The 23,808-nt window shown below is 37.9% G+C and overlaps 1 protein-coding gene across 1 annotated transcript in view; it reads left to right on the top strand.

The window, feature by feature from the left end:
• The window catches only part of LOC145779150 (complement receptor type 2-like), a 399,260-nt gene that overhangs the window by 357,889 nt on the left and 17,563 nt on the right, over positions 1-23,808 (top strand). Inside the window, exons 8-10 of the mRNA XM_082590730.1 lie at positions 10,941-11,132; positions 12,462-12,644; positions 15,941-16,108. Of these exons, the coding sequence (XP_082446856.1) occupies positions 10,941-11,132; positions 12,462-12,644; positions 15,941-16,108 (543 nt within the window). The remainder of the gene's footprint in view (positions 1-10,940; positions 11,133-12,461; positions 12,645-15,940; positions 16,109-23,808) is intronic.

The raw sequence follows: 23,808 nt of genomic DNA, 5'->3' as shown, positions 1-23,808 counted from the left end.
GAAGCGAAGTGACTACACCACTCTTGCTTGGCGATGAATATTCTGATGAAACCGCTCGCCTCGCTATAAGTGCACAAAACAAGTGGCCTCATTTAACAGGCATTGTTAAAAAAAAGTCAAAAGTGTTGTAAAAGGAGCTTGGCCTGGCAGTAGCGTTGTTAGATTAATTTTGTTGCTGCGGTATTCTAACATAAATATAAACAACATGTAACGCTGGATACTGGGTACGAGATGCGTTCTTTTTTAGCATAAGAGTCAACCTACCTAACATTTTACTGGTGCGGCCCGCCACAGCTCTCCTTAGTGCCAAAGTGGCCCCCATGCAAAAAGGTTGGTGACCCCTGGCTACTGTAGTGTTTCTTAGTGCAATGCTTGGTGTGAAACTAATTTTTTTGATGAAAACCAAGAACTTCTAGAGTTTGTAATATTTATGATATATGTAATCCCCAATATTGCAACTCGTCCCCCAATGGTGCTCCATTTCAAATTGTGACCTACTCTTGCCTACAAATTTTTAACAATGCATTCCACACAAAAAGAAGGCTTAAGCAATAATAGATCCTCCCATCGCTATGCCCATTCTTGAAAGGCTAAAATACTACAAATTTAAAAAAACAAATGAAACGTCAATACCTTTTTGAGTGTATACTGTACAATGTACATGGCATATTGTACCTTTCAACTGAGTGGTGTTGATATAATGGACCAAAAAAGGTCACACACTGTGAAAAAAAAATCACAAAAAAAAGGTCACAACAGCTTGACAAATCCTAATTTTTATGTTTTTTTAAGCAAAATAAATGGGCTCTACACATCTGTGAGAGCCATGCTGTATATTATATTCTTCTAGTAACAAAAATAAATAATAAATAAAATAATATATTTACAAAAGGAAACTCTTATCTTGTTGTTGTAACTTCAGGTATCACGTGCATTCCAATCGCTCCAGAATTTGGAATTTCATTTGAACAAGCGACAGTGATGGTTGGAGGTGAAATCACGTACCGGTGCCATGCTGGTTATGGGATGGTGGACCAGCCCAGTGGGAGACTGGTAGCAAGGTGTCTTAGAAGTGGGAAATGGTCTGTCATGATGCCTGAGTGCAAACGAAGTAAGTAGAAAAGTTTGTGCAAAGAAAAAACGTTCTTTTCACATTTTACCACTTCAAGTATAAACATCACGAGGAAAGACTTCGAACATTCATCCTTGGTTTATACTTATTGGCAGTGATGTGTCAATATTTATTTGCATCAAACGAGAAGGTCTACCTTCGAAACAAAAGAATAAACAAAGTAAATAACACTCAGTACACCAGCAGCAGCGATGCAAAAGTGGACAGAAGACATTTCAACACAATAACACATAAATTTACCAAATTGCTATGGAGACATATTGGCCTCAGATTTGTTTAAACAAGGGGAACTTATAATTCATTAGAATTGCGGTTGGTGACAGGAGTTTGGTAATCAGTGGGTTTTTAATGAACAATTTCATTTAGAGCCTTGGTACACAATACATTACACAATACATCATTACACAATTACACAATTTACACAATTACACAATTACACAAATACACATTACACATTACACATTACACAATACATCACAATACATTACACAATACATACCTAGTTCTTGGTACACATATGTACCAACGGTCCTCAAAGGGTTAAATCTTTGAAACCTCTCTACACAATACATCATTCATCACTGCCTGATTTACGGATCTCAGAATGGAAATGCCAATCTTATAGCGCTTCATAGCAACACAGTCCAATGGCTGCAGCGCATGGATGAAATAACGTGACTGCTACCACCTCATTCGCAAGAAGAAGATAATAGGAGTTTGGCCTACCACTTTCAACTGAAAAAGTGTTACTTCGACCCTAATGACAGGTAGAACTGCCTGCAATACAAAATGCACTTGAGCAGAATCAGGAAAATGAATACCTCTGGTTGGACAACTGAGGCCAAGGGTTTATCTTTTTGCCATTCTGGGGACCTCTTTTGTTGTTGCATTCCCTTCAAAAACTTAAATTATCAGGACTCACCAAAAGGAGGTTGGCAACTTGAGTCCTTTTTAGGAGCTTTAACAGCTTAATTTAGTCTGAAGATGTTGAAGGTTTAGCGTCATTGATATGTGAACCAGCAGTGAACCGTCAAAGCACTAGACCCTTGATAACAACTTTAGTCTAAATTTAAACAATAGAAACGGCGTTTCATTTGATTGTTGCATAAGATTACCTATAGCTACATACCCATTTATTTATTTGCACCCAAAACAATTTAAGGGGAAGGTTTATCCCTGTCTGTAGAGACACGGGGTTTTATGAGGACGCCCCACTCTAGTAGTGAAATGTTTCTCAGAAGGAAGTATGCTAGAATTGTAAATTTTCTTGACTTTTTTTTTTTTCTTTGCAAATTTTATAAACATAAACTGGTCATTTGTCTACCTTCCTGTCCTTCACAATAAGCACTGCGTCTCAGGTGGCTAGTCATTTTCGTAAAGTGCTAGATATATATAATTTCATGTAAGTGTAATATAAATGTTACTGCAATTATTTTGAAATGTAAAAAAGGCCCAAAAATGCCTTATATTTATGAGCAAAAGCAATTTTTTGTTTAGTTTAGCATTACTCTATGTTATAATTCAAAAATTTCAATTTTGAAGTTATTTTTGCGAAATTAGAATAAAAACCTACTTTCTGACGTCTTTTCATCTCAACACTTTATTTCAATCACTTTGTTGGGTAAAAATTTAATTTGTATTTGCACAATACACATGGCTATTATCTTGTGAAATATTTTGGCTCTGTGATTTTCATAGCTCCCGTTATTAGCGATTAATTAATCACCGATTAATCACCGGGGATAAGACAGCCCATGACGTGCTTTCGCGTACGAAAAGAGTTCGTATTATGATAGGGTTAATAAACGATGGTAAGACCCTCAATGTTGTCTGGCATGCAGGCGGTAGCTTTGAGAAAAACAATGGAAGGGAAGTTTCAAGTACCAGAAATGCAAATGTTGCGATGGTTTCTAGGGTTGGCAAAACAGTACAGAATAAGAAATTAAATGATTAGAGAATAAATGCAAGTTGGAAAGCTGGAAAACAAGTTGAGAAAGACAAAGCTTAAATAGTTGGGTTATGGCGTAAGGAGAGAAGATTACTTCAGAAGAAGAAAAAGGCAATTAAAATTTGGTAAAAGAAAGCATGGAAGGCCGAAATGAGAGATTGTGTCACAGAAGACATGAAGGAGGAAGATGCTTCTGACAGAGTTATGTGTGTAATGTTGCATAGAATTCGACCACTACAAGATGACTCCGACACTAAGTCGATTGAACTTATAATTGTAATAACGTAATAAATGTAAGAATGTAAGGAACTGTAATAATAATAATGTCATGGTTTTATTTATTGTCGCTCTACAACAGCTAAGGTCTTTTAGCGACAGGGCTCATGTTTTAATTTTTTATATTAGGTTTACGATGTTATCACATTATAACCCGATTTATTCTCACTGCGTTATGCAAGAAAGAACACAATCGGTACCGTTTTTAAAGTCTTCGGTTTAACCCGACCTGGAATCGATCTCAGATCTACCAGCACCAGAGGCGAAGGCGAAACCACTCGCCACTGAGCTGGTTTGTAAGGAACTGGCGCAACACTGTCAAGGAAGCCTATTTAAAGGCGACCAATTACGACGTCATGAAAAGCGCGTAAAGCAAAATGCGAGACGCTGGTAAGGGCAAATTCCCACACAAAATTAAGAGTGCAACGGTGCGGTTCCAATACATTACAATGTGGAGGACTGCAATCTGCACCAGCGATCCCACTTGAAATGGAATTGAAAGTTATCAAGCTTTCATGTCACCAATTTTAAAGCTATCAAAAGTTTATTCCTCAGCATCCAGCTAAAGCAGCGGTTCTTAACCAGTGGGCTATGGTTCACTAGTGGGCCATGGAAAGATTTTGAGATGGGCCACAGACCTATTTAAAAATTTGCCAGAGTTAGCGAAAGATTTAGTTTCATTTGTGTTACTATAGTTAATTTTACACTTGTATGTTTTGTTTAGTTGTTTGATTGTAGCAACAATGAATGGTGCTGCTGTAATTTGCTGTAGAATGGTAATTTTGATTCATTCTAACTATTATTAAAATAATAATTATGGTGACGTGATCGTGATGTAATCAATGCCGTCTGTTGCATAACGCGAACGTTGATCTTAAGCAGCTACAACAGTGTGGTTCTTATAGGAAGCCACTTGGCTCCGTAAGGAAAATATTTTAACTTAAAGGGAGGAATAATTCTGTTGAAAGGAATTGGGAAGAAATGTAAATCCAATGTAAATTTATCTAAATAATCTATTGAAATGGTTAATTTATTTATGACTGAGCACATAGTTTTAGATCAGCGTAGAGTTTTTACAACGCTTTAAGATGTAATAGACCACGTTGTGATTACCATCAAGTCATAGCCTAACTGAAAGTGGTAGCCTACTGAAACTTCTGCCGACCTGTTTTTAGCATTGTTTTGTGAATTATTGTGGGGAGAAATTGACAAGAGTTGTGTATTTCAAAGAAGGAATTAGGCATTAATGTTGAGAACCACCGTAACTGCAAGGTGGTCAATAATGTTCAGGAGCACGCATCTCAATTGCCCTAATTGTTATCGCAACGTTTTCAAACTTTTTATAGCTTCTCAATTATGCTTACACTTTATAGTTCAGTATTATTTTCTAAAAAATCTTTTTATGTTATCTACAATGTGCGGATATACCTCTAACTGCCGAGGTGTCGAAATCGACACCTCATGCAAATTTAATAAGATTTGTCAAGTATAAAAGATTTTCTGTGTGAAAACAATTAATTGAATAGTTATCCCAATTACTTATAGCGTTTCTCATGGGAATTGTCCAACGCTCGGCTGGATGTGTGTCATCGCTCGGCTTGATTTTAGGTCATCCTACTGAGTTTACAAATACCTTCCACAAATCTATCAGCGATTTGCAACAGATAAGTTTATTCATATTCGAGAGCCACTGGAAGGACTTGTTGCTAATTGCATCAACAATTACACTCTGGATTGGAGCCTGCCAATCGTGAACAGCTACAACGGTATTTCCAATGAAAACAGATGCCCTTTTATCGTGTTCATGCCAAACAAACCAAACAAGTTTGGCATGAAATTCTGGGTGTTAGCCGAGGTTCATTCCAAATACGTAGGCAATACCGTACCGTACTTGCCCTACCTCGGAGATATTGAAAGAGAGCAACGAAATGGAAGACTTTTCACCGAAGATGTAGTGATCAGGATCACCACCAATTTAGAGTACACAGACAAAGCGGGTACAACGTCACAACAGATAACTTCTTTACTAGTGTGAATCTTGCTGGTTTGCTACAGAGAAAGAAATATAACCATTGTTGGAACTGTTCGAGCTAACAGTAAAGAACTGACAAAGGAGGTGACTGAGAGTGGAGGAGAAAATTTTTGCAGTAACTTCCACAATTCAACGAACAGCTGCATACTAGGGTGGGCCGTTTTTGACTTTTTTTTGAAATTCAACAACGGCTAGTCATAAAAAGTGGCACATGCATGAAAAAATTACGTGTGCAAAATTTCATCAGTTTGGGGGTGCATCTTCTGCCCCCGCAGGGGGTCAAACTTTCAATTTTTCGAAAAAAAGTGGGAAATTTCACTTTCCGTTTTAACATAATTTTTTTTATAATTTTTCTTATAGCTAGTTATAAACTGTAAGTGGGATGTACCCAGAACTTTCCTATGTAAAGGCATGTTCGAAGCTTAAGGTTTACTGCCCCCGCATCGACGACCAAAATGCTGAATTTTCACCAATTTGAGATGCAATTTTGTCATTGTTTAATAAACAAACTTGTCACAAAAGGGCGAGATGGTGTTACCGCAGTACGCTCATTTATGTTCTGTCCAGTAACTTTACATGATAATACGAATTGACAAACTATAATACGTAGTCTTGCTTATGTTAAAAGCAATAGTAGCCTAAGCTCGATCAGTTACAGCTATAAAACGCAACCCATAGGCCTAATTTACTTTAGAATAAAATCAATATGATCTGCAGGTTCCGTAAATGGAATGTAGGCCTACTGTACAGTTTCGACGTGAATTGTTATCATGATTTGTTTACACAAGTTTGTCAGTTACAAACCAAAATTAAACGTTCACTTGATAGGCTACTACAAGAACCACATACAGGAGTAAACTTTGTTTGACAGCAATGTAACGATAAACAAGAACTTGTGTTAAAAAAAAACAAAAACGAAATTGTGTCAAAAATGCAACAAACAAGAAGAACTTTTAACCAGTTCACCAGATTATTGTTCAAACTTAGTTCTGGTTGTCTAATGAATCATAAAATCTTGTTTCGACTGGAACCGAGGAATTTTTTTCCTTGATTGTAATATTGCTTTAATGTACCCATCTCTTTCAATGCTGTCCACCACATGTGATGAGGCATCTGTCACGAGTTTAATGGCTCTCTCAACGGCTTGTGTGTGGCAGGGAAACATAGGAAACAACTGTTGGGGAGGCATCTTTGTTTTGATGTGCTCTTCTATCACACTGCTGTCAACACCACGCATCATTGGGGGTTCCGTAACTGGAATATTTTGCCAGTCTATCATCTCAAAGTAACGTTCGGAACTGAACTGCCATATTGACAGGGTGAATTTTCGCTGACGAGTGCTGTGAGATGATAATATTCTTGAATTGAAAATTCTTCTCCATCCTAGTTCCCTTACATACTCTTCGGTATCACATATCATTGCAATCAAAATGTTTTCAGGATGGGCATAAAACGCATTCCTCTGTAGTACTTTGTTGACGATATTGCGAGCTTTATTCGATAGCTTCTGAGCAGAGTGTAGAATTTTAAAGAAATGTTTTGGGCCATTAGTGAAATTGCTTTCTTTTTTAATGGCAAACCATACTGGAATGTAAACATTCATAATATAATCCACAAGTTCCACCAATACAGCTGACGGTTCGTTAGATGCAACATACAAACGTAGAATTCTATTGGCTGTGGTCAACCATCTTGAGTGGTTCATCATACCTGGACTCCTAGATGCAAAATGAATTGATATTTCTCCACTTTTCACTGCTCTGTGCATGTGTAGAAGATATTTTTGGTCAGTGCTGAGGTTATTTTCATCAATTTCAATCTCTGGTGCCGGAACTGCTTTATATTTTACAACATCTAGTTGTATGACAGTGGCTAGCTGCTTTCCAATGGGCCCAGTGAAGCTATCAGGTCCGCTAGTATTGCCATCCAGTTCTTTTATAAGATGCCTAAGAGGCAATTCATTACCGTGGAGTAGGCATATTAACCATTGAAGCGGCTTTTGGAAATGATCTTCCAGGAGCTTTATCACGCCGCCTTTTTGACCTGTGTTTACTGCGGTTCCATCGCATCCAATTGCCATTACATTATCGTAGCTAATTTTATTGGATCCAAGATATTCAAGAATCCCGGTAGCTATTGACACACTAGATCCGTTGGCTGCAGTAAAATGACCAATAAAATGAGAACTTGGCTCCTCAATTAAACTAATGTGCTCTTCAACTGCGAAATGTTTTCGAAGTCGCCCAGCAATTTCATCTTGTTTGATGGTTTGATCTTTTCGGCCATCAAAATATATGCTTTGCAAATTTATGCACATGATACTTTCCGTTTGAGTTGTAAGCCTCAGTTTTTTTCTCGCTCTTCTCACTTTGTTTTTGTCTATAACGGATTGAGATTCGCTATCCGTTACAACTCCTGCATCTTGTAGAAGTGATGAAGCAATAAGTGCTGCAGACCTATCTGAAATACTAGTACGATCGCATGATTCAGCAAATATTACTAAACTGGAAGTAACCTTGCTTTTTCTGGGGTTTTCCGAGGCAAAACTGGGTTGATAATCATCATCATCTCCGCAGCTTTCTTCATTGGATGACAACGTTTCTGAGCTTGAATAAGAAGTTAAAGGTGTTTTGACCAAAGCGCTACTTGTGCCTGCTCCTGGGTCTTCACGTAAAGAATGGAATTGTTCTGATCTTGCGACTCTCCTCTGCAAACGCTTAAAATTAGATTTTGTGGTCGATTTATCAAGTTTATCTATCACCATTATGCGGGTTGTTCTTTGATCAAGAAGGAACTGTTGTTCCGTAACAGGGACACGATTTTCCTGCGGGCAAGTACATTGCTGAAAATTGGAACACTTACAACAACCGATATCAAATAATGTTTGCTTTGCAGATTCTTTCATTTGCTCCAAATTTTGCTGAAATTTAGGCCCACCTCTAGATTTTGACTTCAAAAGGTTATTCATTTTTTCTTTGTAACTCTTTATCATAAAACATATACGTTTTTGTGAAAGATGCGGGATCGATGCGAGTTTCCACAAGTACTGCAGCTTTTCAGCAACAGTTTGAGTGATGGCCTGAAAGGTTGGCTCCTTTTTTTCTCGTAAACGTATTCTCACAAATTGGTAATATCTCATTACATCTTCGTACGTAGGAAGATTTCGTAAACTTAGCTCGTTTGCCGGACCAAATATCGGACACTCTGAAGCACTGCGAGTAGCCATTTTAACAATTAAACCATAAATTAACCATAACAGAAGTTCTGGAATAAATATTGTAAATGATCAAAAAAACCTATGCTTTTCGTATGATTTATTTCTATGTCACATGGCAATATTAAGCCTAACTAGTCTGCTAGCCTCATAGATTATCGTAAGTTTACACTGTATTTACGGAACCTGCAGTTCATATAGCTTTTATTCTGAAGTAAAGTATCTGAACAAACCGACCACTGTAATTTATAAGTTGCGTTTTATAGCTGCAACTGATCAAACTTGCTATTGCTTATCTCTTTTATCTCAGTTCGTAACTACGAATCAACCCAGTCAGCAAAGTTTGTCAGCAAAGCAAAGCAACATGGTCCAACAAGAGTAACGTGGCGATACCAAGTGAACTGATGTACCTCATTCGTATCATCCTGCAAAGTTAAATGACAGAACATAAATGAGCGTAGCCTACCATCTCGCCCTTTTGCGACAAGTTTGTTCATTGAGCAATGACAAAATTGCATCTCAAATTGGTGAAAATTCAGCATTTTGGTCGTCGATGCGGGGGCAGTAAACCTTAAGCTTCGAACATGCCTTTACATAGGAAAGTTCTGGGTACACCCCACATACAATTTATAACTAGCCATAAGAAAAATTATAAAAAAATTTATGTTAAAACGGAAAGTGAAATTTCCTACTTTTTTTCGAAAAATTGAAAGTTTGACCCCCCTGCGGGGGCAGAAGATGCACCCCCAAACTGATGAAATTTTGCACACGTAATTTTTTCATGCATGTGCCACTTTTTATGACTAGCCGTTGTTGAATTTCGAAAAAAAGTCAAAAACGGCCCACCCTACTGCATACTTGTAAACTATAAGTGCAAAAAAAAATACAAATGTCCTTTCCACTATGCATAACAGCCCCAGTATCGATGCAACAGAGAAAAAGAAACCCTCTGTGATCCATTTTTATAGCGAGAACAAAGTAGCAGTTGATGTGTTTGACCAAATGGCAAGAAAATGCACCACACATGCAGCAAGCAAAAAATGGTCTCTTGCAGTTTGGACAAATATGCCGCTTTGAAAACTCTTGGATTATTTTTAGAAAACGTTCAGGCAGCAATGTCAGCCGACATGGTTTTTTCCTCCAGCTTATTGAGAGCTTGAGAACTGTTCATGTGCTGAAGCAAAAGCCGACACTGTAGAGAGAAGAAGAGCAGGGACGACCATTTAGAAAACGCGGGTAATGTGCTGGATATTATTTCAAAAACAATACAGTTACCCTTTGCCGCCACTGTCGAAAAGTAGGAAGTGTGATATTGATGACTGGAAAGTCACAGAGTGCAAAGGCTGCACTGCGTAAAGTGTTTGTTGGTTTGTTTGATTTTTTTTTTCTCCTGAATAAAAAAACTTTGTGCTATTTTTCTAATAATTATGTCTTCGCTCTGTTGAATTTTTAGATCATCGTACAGAGTGAAGATACAGATACAGTCAAGCTTTGAACTGATCAAAACCTGGTAGTCTACGTCATAATTTTCGTCAAAAACCAAAAAATGAACAGCGCAAACAAGTGACAAAAGTAATAAGTGCTTCAGATAGTTTTATTACTGCAAAATAAAACGAACTCTTACTGCTAATTTTGCAGAAAAATAAAGTTTTTATGAAAAGTGTCGATTTCGACACCAGCGGCCCTTGGAGGTATACTTTTTTTTTTGTCCGTTCTAGTGTTAATAAAATGAAAAGATTGAAATAGAAATACAAAATTCGAGATACTGCAAATTTATTCAAACAGCAAAATTTTATAGACCATTTGTGCGTTGTAGCCCATTGAGTATGAGAATTATGTTCCATGAAAAATTCGATTTCAATTTTTCCTTTTATTTTTTTTAGTAATTAATCAGATGGTTTAAGGTAAGGTGAACCTTTACAGTATAATATAAGGTGGTAGTGAATCTACTGCAGGTGCTTGATAACCGTGTTATAAATCAATAAGGTTATTTTAACCAGATGGTTAGTAACTAAATTGTTGAAGTTTTCAACAACCCTTCTCCCATAAATCGCAGTTGTTGCTCAAATGACTATATTTTTAAAACGAATTCTTGTTAAACATGATATTTAATGCTGTCATAGCGTTTTAAAATGACAACTTCCTTGCGAAATACATGTCCATATATCAGTCACTTATTGCTCATACGTGGCAACGGGCTAGTTTGGTCTTCTTGGTAGTTTTAATGCTCAATGTTTGTGGGGTTTATAGAAAATGAAACTTTACTGAGTTAAATAAAAGTGTCTTTATCTCGAAGTCAAATATTAAACTTTTCTAATTGTTTATTTTCTACTTCAAGTCGCTGGTTGTATGGTCTCAGACCCCCCTGAAAACGGCCGAGTGTCCACTGAAGCAAACAAAGTGACGCGTGGTACACAGATAATCTTCTCCTGTGTTCGGGGATACAAGCTTGAGGGAAGTGATGCTGATGAAGTGCGATCCACTTGCTTGGGTGGCAACAGATGGAGCACTGAAGTTCCAACGTGTGAAGGTGAGTTGCATGTTTGGCTTCAAGCAATCATGAACATTTGCACGCTCGCAAACCGACCAAGATAATATAAATGGTCGCCAATCCGGTGGAGTTAAAAACGTTCATTTTTTAATCAAAATATCTGATGTACTAAAATTGCCGCATAAACTTAAAACCAATATTTGAGATTGCTTGGGGATAGTCCACCGCCACCTGGGTGTCCCATGACTCCAAAGGTCATCCGCTTAAAATAGTTAAAAGATCCTGGCATCATCACAATCATGTTATAAGATCCTCTGACTTTGGTTACTTAGGTGAGCAGTTGCAACATATATCCATACTCTGCTTCAGAGAGTGTCACTTAGACACACAGGGACGGCCAGATCCAATGACTGGAAGATCATCATTCATTCCCTCTAATATAGTGGCAAACACACACATCAACACATTGCTAACAACAGCTAATGTTTTCTCAATGTACCATCACATGCATTACATACATTTAAAATAAGTCTTACTTTAGTAGTCTCGAAATTACATTTTATCAAAACATGCAAAAGTATTGCATGGTGACATGCGTGACAAATGACAGCACTGTATTGCAAAAAGTGGCACACAAGCCACGATATTCTGACCACTGCCAACGACTGTAGGCCATGTCACAAAACACCCTGAAACAGAAGATTAAAAGTTTTACTTCAGAAATGTCGAAATTACATTTTATCAAAACATGCAAAAGTATGTGTGACAAATGACAGCACTGTATTGCAAAAGTGGCACACAAAGCCACTATATTCTGACCACTACCAACGACTGTAGGCCATGTCACAAAACACCCTGAAACAGAAGATTAAAACTTTTACTTCAGAAATGTCGAAATTACATTTTATCAAAACATGCAAAAGTATGTGTGACAAATGACAGCACTGTATTGCAAAAGTGGCACACAAAGCTACGATATTCTGACCACTGCCAACAACTGCAGTCTAAGGTGGATCGATTTAAGTGGGTGAAAAACGTTTCTCCTCATTTTGCTTAGCTTGGGGTGCCAAAACTTGCCATTGGGTGTATAGAACACTGTGCTAAACGTTTATTTCGATCGAACAACTACCATGCTCATACAACCGTAACTTTCCAAGAATACTTTAGAAATGACTATTGTGTGTTGTTTACTGCAAATATCTTTGATTGGACATTTTACTTTTTAAAGTAAACAGTGTTGCCGTGAGCTAATGGAAAAGATCAACAACAACAACAACGCAAACTCAAACACATTAATCAACTTTGAGTTATTTATGAACTCTTTCATGAATTATTTTTTAATTTGGTGAATATTTTTGGTTATTACAGAAATAACGTGCACAGTACCGCGTCCATCGCGGTTCGGCAGTGTTTCCACTCGCCGGATTAGAGTTTCAATTGGAGAAAGTGTAACTTATACTTGTGATCCACAATTTCAAATAGTTGGAAAGTCATCAACCATCTCTTGTCAGATCAATGGAAGGTTTTCAATGCAACGACCAACGTGTAGAGGTAATTCACTGTGACGTCATAAAGTAGGAAAATTGTGATAACAAAATACTAGATCAGGTGTCCCAACTAACGGGTCGCAATCCAGTTCCAGGTCGCAAACAGTTGCTACCGGGGAGCAAAAAGTTTTTTTCGAGTCACAAAAAGGTTGCTACAGGGTCTACAGGGTCCTCATGCCTAATAATTTCTATTGCTTTTCCTTGCGGTACTGTGACGGTAGGTAATTGCTCGTTTAAACAATCAAATACCTGTCACGACATTTTACTTGTGTTCTAGAAGCGTAGCTTCATACAGCAGATTGTTTAGTAGTAAAGACATTTCAGTTGCATGCAATCTTTAGTTTGTAAGCTGTAGTGTACTGTATAATAGGGTGGATCGTTTTTCAACTTTTTTTCTTAATTGCTTATTAATAGTGCGGAAAAGTTGTGCACTGACATTGTAAGCACAACACAAAAAAAAATTTTCAAAAATTTTAATATCTTGGGTTGCCCCAAAGAAGTTGAAATATTGGAAAAAGTGGAAAATTTCCAAAAATTTTATTTTTTGTTTTAGTTTTTAATCGCTTGTTAAGAGCGCGGAAAAGCTGTGCACTGACATTGTAAGCACAACACAAAAAAAAAAATTTCAAAAATTTTAATATCTTGGGTTGCCCCAAAGAAGTTGAAATATTAGAAAAAGTGGGAAATTTCTGAAAAAATTATTATTTGTTTTAATTTTTAATCACTTATTGAGAACGCGGAAAAGTTGTGCACTGACATTGTAAGCACAACGCAAAAATAAATTTCCAAAAAAATTAATATCTTGGGGTGCGGCAACAAAGTTTAAAATTCAAAAAGAAATTGCAAATTTTTAAAAATTTCATTTTTACCCATTTGGAACTGCACTACCTCCCGCGAATCATTGTATTTACGCAGAAAATCAATATTTACAAGTAGAATTACAAGTACATATAGGATACGCAAACCTTTTAAGAACATAATCTAAAATCTTGTTTTGTATTGAGACGCGGCATGTCTTTCCTGGATTGTTGCCGACTTCTGATGAATACATCGTGCTGGTTAGCGACACCACATACTGCAACAGAGACCTCCGTGACAACCTTGACACCTCGCTCGACTGCTTGCGTGTGGCAGGGGAAATTGAGAAAATGTTGGCTTGTGTTGATGTTTTTGACCGACCAAAGTTCTCTGTTGTCATTTTTTGTCGTTATCGGTTTGCCAGCATATCATTATCAACATAACTGTCAACTGACAGCAGTAAAATTGAATTTTGGCAGTTTGAAGCGTCGGATTTCAGTGCAAACGGGAGTTTCTCATGCAAACAGTATACCGCGTATTCCCAGCTCACACCCCTGTGATTCTTTGTCAAACAGCATTGATAAAGGTTTGTTTTCGCTGTGGCCAAAAAATCCATTTCTTTGAATGACAGGATCGACAATGGCCTTTAGTTTATCCGACAGGTAGTGAGATTTGCTGATCGTTTGCCATAGATGAACAGCACCGCTGATACACAGTGAATTGCACTTTGTTTCGAACCACATAGGAGCATATACCTTCATGATAAAGGTAGCTAACGTTTTTCAGTTATCAGAGCTCAGAGGGTTCTGTGGTCCCTATATACAGTACAACCGTAGAATGCGATTCCTCACAGTTAGCCAGCGTGAGTTATTAAGGTTACCTGGACTTCTTGTGGCGAGTGAACTGGACATTTTTCCTGTACAAACGCAATGACAAATGTCCCAGAGGTATCTTAGGTCCGTGCTTAAATCAGTCACCCCCATATGAGGAAAATTACTTGGTATTGACTCAAATTGTCGGATAGGCATTTTATCACATGTAAGTAAAGCCTTTCCAATCTGTCCGGAATAACCACGAGAACCAGTTGTACTGCCATCCAAAAACTCAAAAAGATGCCGCACTGCCGCTGGGGTAATTTATTTGCGTGGAGTTGATATACCAACCATTGCAGCGGTTTTTGAAACTCTAATTTTAACAGTCGGATAACACCGCCTGCATGACCCGTATTTACCACAGTAGCCTACCATTACACCTCACGGCTGTTATTAAGCTGGTGTCTGTTCCTCTATCATGAACTGCTGATATTATGGAGTCGGCAATGCTTCTGGCTGTTCCTGCGGCTGGACTTAAATACTGAGATCCAGGTTCGGCGATAATATACATATGCTCTTCAACAACAGATCTTCTGTGAGACACCCCATAATCGTCTACTTCAATCTTTAAATAGTGTCTTGTCTTTTCTGCCATCAAAATACAAATCGAGTAAAACATCCGACCTGGACTCTTGCAATTCTTCTCGATTTCTACTTTTTGATCTCCAACTTTGTTTCTATCAATAATACCAGTTTTATCAGCACTAACCATTACCATACCTACGTCGTGCAAGGCAGCAGATGCTACAGGTCAGGTGGTCTAGTATGGTGGGACGAAATTAGAGTTATGGTCGTCGTCATGATATCGATTTGCGATCCGTGTAGCTGCGTGTGAGAGATACAGCTTGAAACCTGCAGTAAGTCAAGTGTGTGCTGTGTTACCTACACATAACACACAAAAGGTCCGCACTAAGGGGAAGGAAGCAAACGTTGGTGAATATTCATGTTATTAAATAGGATACAGACAACCATGAGATCAGCAATGCGAAGAAAATATTGATTTTCGGAAATTTTCTGAAGCGATTAAAATTAAAACAAAAAATAAAATTTTTAGAAATTTTCCACTTTTTCTAATATTTCAACTTCTTTGGGGCAACCCAAGATATTAAAATTTTTGAAATTTTTTTTTTGTGTTGTTCTTACAATGTCAGTGCACAGCTTTTCCGCGCTCTTAACAAGCGATTAAAAACTAAAACAAAAAATAAAATTTTTGGAAATTTTTCACTTTTTCCAATATTTCAACTTCTTTGGGGCGACCCAAGATATTAAAATTTTTGAAAATTTTTTTTTGTGTTGTGCTTACAATGTCAGTGCACAGCTTTTCCGCACTATTAATAAGCGATTAAGAAAAAAAGTTGAAAAACGATCCACCCTACTGTATAATCTCCTTATTTAAGTTAATACCTAACCTACTACCTTATTATGTTGATGTTAACCGCTATGTTTATGTTCAGCTATATCGTGTGTTTTGTTTATTAAACCCTAATTTGAGGATTTGTGATGAATGAGTAATGAGTATGGATTCATAACATGCAGCAGCAGTACCCATAGAATTATAAATCTATTTTTTACTGCAATTTCTCTACTCTTTTTATAAAGTTTTCAAGAAAGGTTACTTTGTTTTTTCTAGGTATTTGGAGAAACTGGGGGGCTTGGAGTGGTTGTACGAAGAGATGCGGTGGTGGACAGAGGCATAGAACTCGCACGTGCCCAGGGCCTCAGAGTGGTGATGGGGCTTGTGCGCCTGGGTCAAGAGTGGAAACCAACCAATGCAACACTGCCCCTTGTCAAAGAAGAAGTAAATATATGAACGCTATACTGCAGTGTTATGATTTAAAGTTTTAATCACTATCCAACAAATTTGCAGCCCTAAAAATATTTAAGCTCAGTTTTTTTGCCGTTTGTCAATTTTGGTAAGCTATTTCGGAATATGAATTCTGTTTTCACCAATCAGGTCAGTGTTTTTTTTTTACATGCAGATTCTTTATATTTTTAGCTTCAATGCAACAATTTTCATAGTTACTTTGTCAAAAGTAAAAGTTTTGTACCTAAATTGGCAACCAATCTTTCCATGCCCCACACAGTTATATAAGTTCAAACAACAGCGTGTATTGTTTAGCAAAGTAAATACACAGTGCAGATGCTGCAGTAGTTTAGTTGTGAGAGTGCATTCTTGAAATGAAAGCCTTTAGAAGCTGTAGAATCAAGTGATCTTCCATGTAAGATCTTCCATGTTTGAAGTAGAGGTCATTTTTAAATCTTCTGCTGCACGAACATAAATGTTAAGAAGTAGCAGTCATTCACGTCAATGGTTTGCTCTTTCCAAATCATTAGTATTCTAATATTCATCTGCGCAATTTGTCCTTGAATCCAGCATCTTAAATTTTGTAGAACACATCTGTCTGGAAGCTGAATATCGTGGCCAGTGCTTGCAAAGGCTATATATGGGTTTGTTCCAGTACCCCATCGTCCAGATGTAAAGCTGGCTACGTCTTTGGGGTTGTACAATGGGGCATAGTTGTTGTTTGATTCTCAGTTTTCCAGACATGCACTAGCAAGGATGGTGGTGCGATAGCCCCAGTCTACGTGCTGGTAACTAAAATCACCAGCATAGAGGCAGGGGTGACAATTTTGTAGCCATTGGCGTCAGCAGTCAACCATTCAATCTCTGTCGAAAGGAGATTGTTCGATCAGGCTCCAGTTCAGCTTGTAGTGGACAAATGTGGTTAGGCCATGTTTCCTGCTTATGATTGATCCAGATAATGAGTAATTTTGCTCACTAGCTTGTCTACACTGTAGCAGTGGGTACTGGAAGATAATGATGAGGGTCTTTTGTTGTTGTGCGTTTCTTTGTAAGACGTTAACTTTATCAATTGGAAGGCCTTCGACGATGAGCTGGAGGCTATTGTGGCTTCTGGCATCTTTCTTCGTTCTTTGGGGCCGAGTGTTCATCCTTTTACCACCCCAGATATACCACTTTGTGTTTGTTGTTAATAGCATGTTTTACAGTTACCGAGACTCACCGCGAGAAGGCTGGCACCATAAGGTTAATGTGACTGTGTTACATTGTAGCATTATAATTGTATTGTTTCCAGTGATGTACGCGTATACAAACAATATTGACGCCGTCAGCGTAAACGCAAACTTTCGAAAAACCATATTCCGTATGCGTCAACGCAACTTGTAAAAAAGTTGGCGGCGTCAGCGCATACACTAGCGTAAACTCATTTTGTTTGCTAGGTGCCAAACATTAGACTACAACAAGTATAACCGGCAAAGGCAAAGTGATGTACTACATATAACATACAGAGTACAACACCATGCAAGCAATCACGGTCGGAGACCAAATATTTGAGTTTGTTAAGATTAGGCCACCATATTTTCATCGCCTTAAAAGAGGACACGTTTCGCCAGCGGGTAAAATACAAGTAGAATGTTACATATGAAAAATCTTTTTCACCTCCTTTTGGATAATTATAGACGTATGCAGCAAAAAACAGAGACACAAAAAACAGACAAATTAGTTTTTCGCAAGCCGATTTGTTAGATTTGTGCAACAAAATAAATATGTGATGTGATAATGTAATAAAAAAGTGACAAATCAAGCAGTAGCCTACCTGCAGGTAGCCATGCCTTAACTTTTTTCAGAAAAAAAGGATTAGCTTTAACGATATCATAAAATTACTTGCATGAAATATAGCCTAATTGAATTTGTAGGCCTATAATGTATGCAGCTGTTAATGAGATGCAAAGGACAGACTCAACTAAACGGCTGTCATCTTTCTTGTACTATTGTGGCTGCATCACAGATTAAATCCATTCTACGTTTGCACCCACATAAGGTGTAAGTATCCATGCCACGATATATTTTAAAAATAAATATTTTTGAAATATTTATGTTATGCACAGTGCATATTGGATATTTTTTTTTCGATGTGCTTCACTTGACAAATTAGTCAAACTATTAAGTTGTTAATCAGCAACGTCTACAAGCGCTGAATCAATACAAAGTAGATCTGGGAAAAACAATGATTTATTGTAAAAGTGTGAGAAGCTTAAAATGTAAACATGTCAAACTCTTTTTCAAGTTTTTGCGTTTTTTAATGTTTTATTTCTTTGTGATTTACTTCATTTTTTTTTTTCTTGATTTTGTCCCAATTTTTATTTCATAAATTTGTTGATCAGATTTCTCAAATGAGGAAATTTCCTCACAAGTAGATTTGCAGTTCCACTCGCACTCATCGCTGACCATTATTTGGCTAGACAATCGCAAAGCAATGTAGCCTAGTATGTTTCAACGAACGTCTAAGATTGTTTAGAACAGCAGATCAAATAGTACGTCAACGTTTTTTTGAAAATCTATAAATCAGCATGTTGCATTGGCGCAAAAATGGATGGAAATTGCAAAAAAGTCACATCACAATGATGCAATGAAATCCTGTTGAAAATATGAGCAAGAAAACAGCAAATGTAAAAAAAGAGGGCATTTGAACATTTTTGGGTGTCCTCGGAGGACAATTTAATTTTTTTTTAAAAAAACAGGAGATCTTCGGAGATCTTCGTCTCGTGCGAGACGAGAATGTTTGTGTTAGTTTGTTTACTTTAGATCAGGGGTCACCAAACTACGGCCCGCGGCCAAAACCAGCCCGCGAACTGATTTCATCCGGCCCGCCACGTGCTGCAGAAATTACAGCTGTAGTGTAAAATGCCCTGTAGTGTATCACACAGTAGTGTATCACTTTTCCAGCAACCTTTCGATTTTCTTCACAACTTTGCTTTTCCACCGCAGACTTTGATATTTATTGTGCCCAATTCAAGTCAATGGAGATTCTAAATAGTTGTAGCCTACGTCTTTTCGCAATTTGCATCCGGCCTGCAGCTGTTAATGTCGCAGCAATCCGGCCCTCAGAGAAAAAAGTTTGGTGACCTCTGCTTTAGATCTTCGTCACGTGCAAAACGTCAACATTTCGCAGTTTGATAAAAAATGCACACAAGAGCTAAGACATTAAAAAGTATACGTTGACGCTATACCCTAAAAAAACGCGAAAACTTTGCGGCGTAGCCTCAAGCGACAACTACAGTATCCAAAAAAATGTGGCCGTAAGCGTTAGCGTAAACAAAAAGTCTACCCCGCAAATCTACGGCGTAGAATTTGCGGCGTATACGTACATCTCTCATTTTTTCATTGTAATGTTTGTAACTGCAGCATTTCATGGAGTCAACATTATGTATCATAATTGCGATACATAATGTTGGCTCCATAAAATGCTGCAGTTACAAACATAGCAGCCTTAATATAATTATTTATCATAGAACTTAAATAATATTTTTCTTTTATGCTCATAGAGAAGCGGCATTTAACAAAAAAAATTATGCAGAAGTATGTCGTATAATTGTTGAGTCTTTTTATCATTCAAAGGAAGCTGGAGTCAATGGGGATCGATTGAACGATGCTCGGTAACATGCGGAATCGGCGTCCTTACCAGACGAAGAACATGCGTTGGATCTGTTGGACAAGAATGTCAAGGACGATCAGTGCTCTATGCAGTTTGCGAGCGTACTCCTTGTCGTTCCACGCCGGATCCTGTGGAAATAAGTAAGCATTGCGAAAAGGAAAGAAACATTAAATTCATTACTAAAGGTTGCAAGCAGAACAGATTTATGGATTTCTCGGATCATCAGTTCAAACAATATTTTGTTCTTTTGAAAATAGTTAACGACTACAATTACGTGACGTAATATTGTTCTGTGTTACCATCTGCACAGAAATGTCTCTACTCAATGCATAAGATGTGATATGTTATGATAGTTTATAGCTGCTATAAATCGGAAATAATTCTTTGAAATCTCTTGATTGATTAGAGTTATTTTAATTGTTATCATTGGTATCCAGCTCTTGGTAGGACAGTCTACACGATATTTCAAAGAGGTGTGAGATACGCCGAAGCTCATCGCAGTTGTCAAGGACTTGGTAGAGGGGGAAGGTTAGCGATGATCAAGACACCAGAAGTACAAAGTCGCCTCGTTGAAGAAATCAACCGATTGCCACCCACCATCAGTTATTACGTAGGAATGACTGGTCAAACTACACAGAACTGGAATTACGCGGATGGTTCTAGCGTTGCGCTCAACAGACAAGGACAAACACAATTCCATCATTGGGCGTTTGGTGAACCAAACAATCACGGGGGCAACGAGCACTGCGGAGTGATCAACTACCCTGGTGGTCGGTGGAACGACATCAATTGTTCGTGGAAAAGATATTACATTTGCCAACGAGGTAGGTTTTCAACAATTTCTATTAGTAACCACACCATGCTTGGGTAAGCCGATTTTAAATAACTTATTGAATAAATGTGATCAATCACTTAGTCTTAGATATTGGGTCATGTTCGAAGCGTCACTTGATTGTGATATCCATACGAGCTGATTCCATATTTTCATAATGATTGGTTTACTTTGTGAACAAAAGGTGGGACCATGAGAAAATTTGTGACAACCTTAATACTAACCTATACCATTTAGTCACTAGCCAATTAACAATAAAAAAAGACAACAATTTTACTTAATGTCATCTATTAACACTTGATGATTAATCTTAAGTGATTAATCTTTGACGAAGTTACAAACACTGAACCTTGTCTAATATGTCTCCGCCCCGATAGTTTAGTTGGTTAGCGCATGACTTCTGGAACGAAGAAGCTTCAAGATCAAGCGGCGCTGGTTCGACTATTGGGGTGTGCGCTTGAGCAACGCACGTTAAGGACTGCTCTCCATTCAGCGGAATCTAATAGATGGAATAATTTCCCGGCAACAAACTTCAACAATCGGAAACTTCACTCTGTCAATCTCGGTGACCGGGCCTGCGTCAGTGGTTTAAAGCCTCTACAAGTATGCAAAACTGTCAGGATTAAGCTCTGCAAGAAGCTTTCCCAGTCCGAGGGTAAAGATTCAATCAATCAATCAATGTTGGTTTGTCAAAAAACTGCTACCATAAAATACCATTCATGTTTTGGATTGCAACTAAGAACAATTATCATCCAAAACGTAACAGTAACAACTACAAATCTGTGTTTAACTCGTATTTGGTGAAGTAAAAGGTTTAATTAATCACTTTAAATGAGAGTTAACCTGAAAAAATATACTTTTGTTGAAATAATGTTTTCTTTGCAGATGTAACAAACCCTTGTGAAAATAATCCTTGTCGAAACAGAGGGAGTTGCCACCGTAGGGGGATCGGATACATATGTGAATGTTCAGACCATGTTTCAGGGGATAATTGTGAAATCAGTAAGTAATTATCTACTTGTTTGTTAATTCAATTAATTTGCAGTATCCAAGTGATGCTTGAAAGGACATCCGTTCGACACCGCTCCAGACCACGCGACTTTGTGTCTACAAGACACTTAATATCATACGACAATATGGTAGTAGCTCGGTGGATGACTGTGTGCCACTTCGCAGTTACCAGTTGTGTTACATCTGTGATTGCTGTTTGCGTGGTCCCCAGCGGGCATCCATTACATGTTCATTTTTATTATAATCATCGTCGTATGAGCACCTTGAGCCGAGGATCTATCTTTTTTTACCACTTCAGATTCACGACGTTCCAAGACTACACGAGAAGGCTGCTAGAGAGTATTCTATTGTTTTGTTTCACCATCCAAGAGAGGCAGTCCTTCTACTCCATTAGGCAGGCTGAGGATGTTACAGTCGTTGATGGTATGGTATGTGGTCTGTTTCTCAGCACCGCATTCATAAACAGAGAAAGAAAGCATTCCTCATTGGTGCACGATCAAGCGGAAAAGCCCGAAGCCTGTACGAAGACAGTTGTGGCGCACCCACGCCTGTCTCGGTATCAATCAGGTCAGTGGGACAAGTGTTGGCGTCGGTGATGAACTAATGAAAGCTGGTGGTGCTTGACTTACATTCAAAATTTACCGCCCAATTAGTCACAGAGATGATTTGTCCATGAGCTTCGTTGATTAGAAGTTGAGCGGCTGGCCTGAATCGGTGTCTTGATTTCATTCGACGTGTGTGCTAGTTTGAAGGACCAAAGACCTTGGAAAGAAAGTGGTTGGGCTCCAATGCCGCCGACCGAGAGACAGAGTGGCTTCTTCGCAACGAAGCTCAGCAGGTTCGATAATAGGAGTTTGGCCTACCACTTTCAACTGAAAAAGTGTTACTTCGACCCTAATGACAGGTAGAACTGCCTGCAATACAAAATGCACTTGAGCAGAATCAGGAAAATGAATACCTCTGGTTGGACAACTGAGGCCAAGGGTTTATCTTTTTGCCATTCTGGGGACCTCTTTTGTTGTTGCATTCCCTTCAAAAACTTAAATTATCAGGACTCACCAAAAGGAGGTTGGCAACTTGAGTCCTTTTTAGGAGCTTTAACAGCTTAATTTAGTCTGAAGATGTTGAAGGTTTAGCGTCATTGATATGTGAACCAGCAGTGAACCGTCAAAGCACTAGACCCTTGATAACAACTTTAGTCTAAATTTAAACAATAGAAACGGCGTTTCATTTGATTGTTGCATAAGATTACCTATAGCTACATACCCATTTATTTATTTGCACCCAAAACAATTTAAGGGGAAGGTTTATCCCTGTCTGTAGAGACACGGGGTTTTATGAGGACGCCCCACTCTAGTAGTGAAATGTTTCTCAGAAGGAAGTATGCTAGAATTGTAAATTTTCTTGACTTTTTTTTTTTTCTTTGCAAATTTTATAAACATAAACTGGTCATTTGTCTACCTTCCTGTCCTTCACAATAAGCACTGCGTCTCAGGTGGCTAGTCATTTTCGTAAAGTGCTAGATATATATAATTTCATGTAAGTGTAATATAAATGTTACTGCAATTATTTTGAAATGTAAAAAAGGCCCAAAAATGCCTTATATTTATGAGCAAAAGCAATTTTTTGTTTAGTTTAGCATTACTCTATGTTATAATTCAAAAATTTCAATTTTGAAGTTATTTTTGCGAAATTAGAATAAAAACCTACTTTCTGACGTCTTTTCATCTCAACACTTTATTTCAATCACTTTGTTGGGTAAAAATTTAATTTGTATTTGCACAATACACATGGCTATTATCTTGTGAAATATTTTGGCTCTGTGATTTTCATAGCTCCCGTTATTAGCGATTAATTAATCACCGATTAATCACCGGGGATAAGACAGCCCATGACGTGCTTTCGCGTACGAAAAGAGTTCGTATTATGATAGGGTTAATAAACGATGGTAAGACCCTCAATGTTGTCTGGCATGCAGGCGGTAGCTTTGAGAAAAACAATGGAAGGGAAGTTTCAAGTACCAGAAATGCAAATGTTGCGATGGTTTCTAGGGTTGGCAAAACAGTACAGAATAAGAAATTAAATGATTAGAGAATAAATGCAAGTTGGAAAGCTGGAAAACAAGTTGAGAAAGACAAAGCTTAAATAGTTGGGTTATGGCGTAAGGAGAGAAGATTACTTCAGAAGAAGAAAAAGGCA

The sequence above is a fragment of the Aplidium turbinatum genome, chromosome 1, assembly GCF_918807975.1.
Source record: "Aplidium turbinatum chromosome 1, kaAplTurb1.1, whole genome shotgun sequence".
NCBI lineage: Eukaryota > Metazoa > Chordata > Ascidiacea > Aplousobranchia > Polyclinidae > Aplidium > Aplidium turbinatum.
This window is presented reverse-complemented; position numbering and strand designations above follow the sequence as displayed.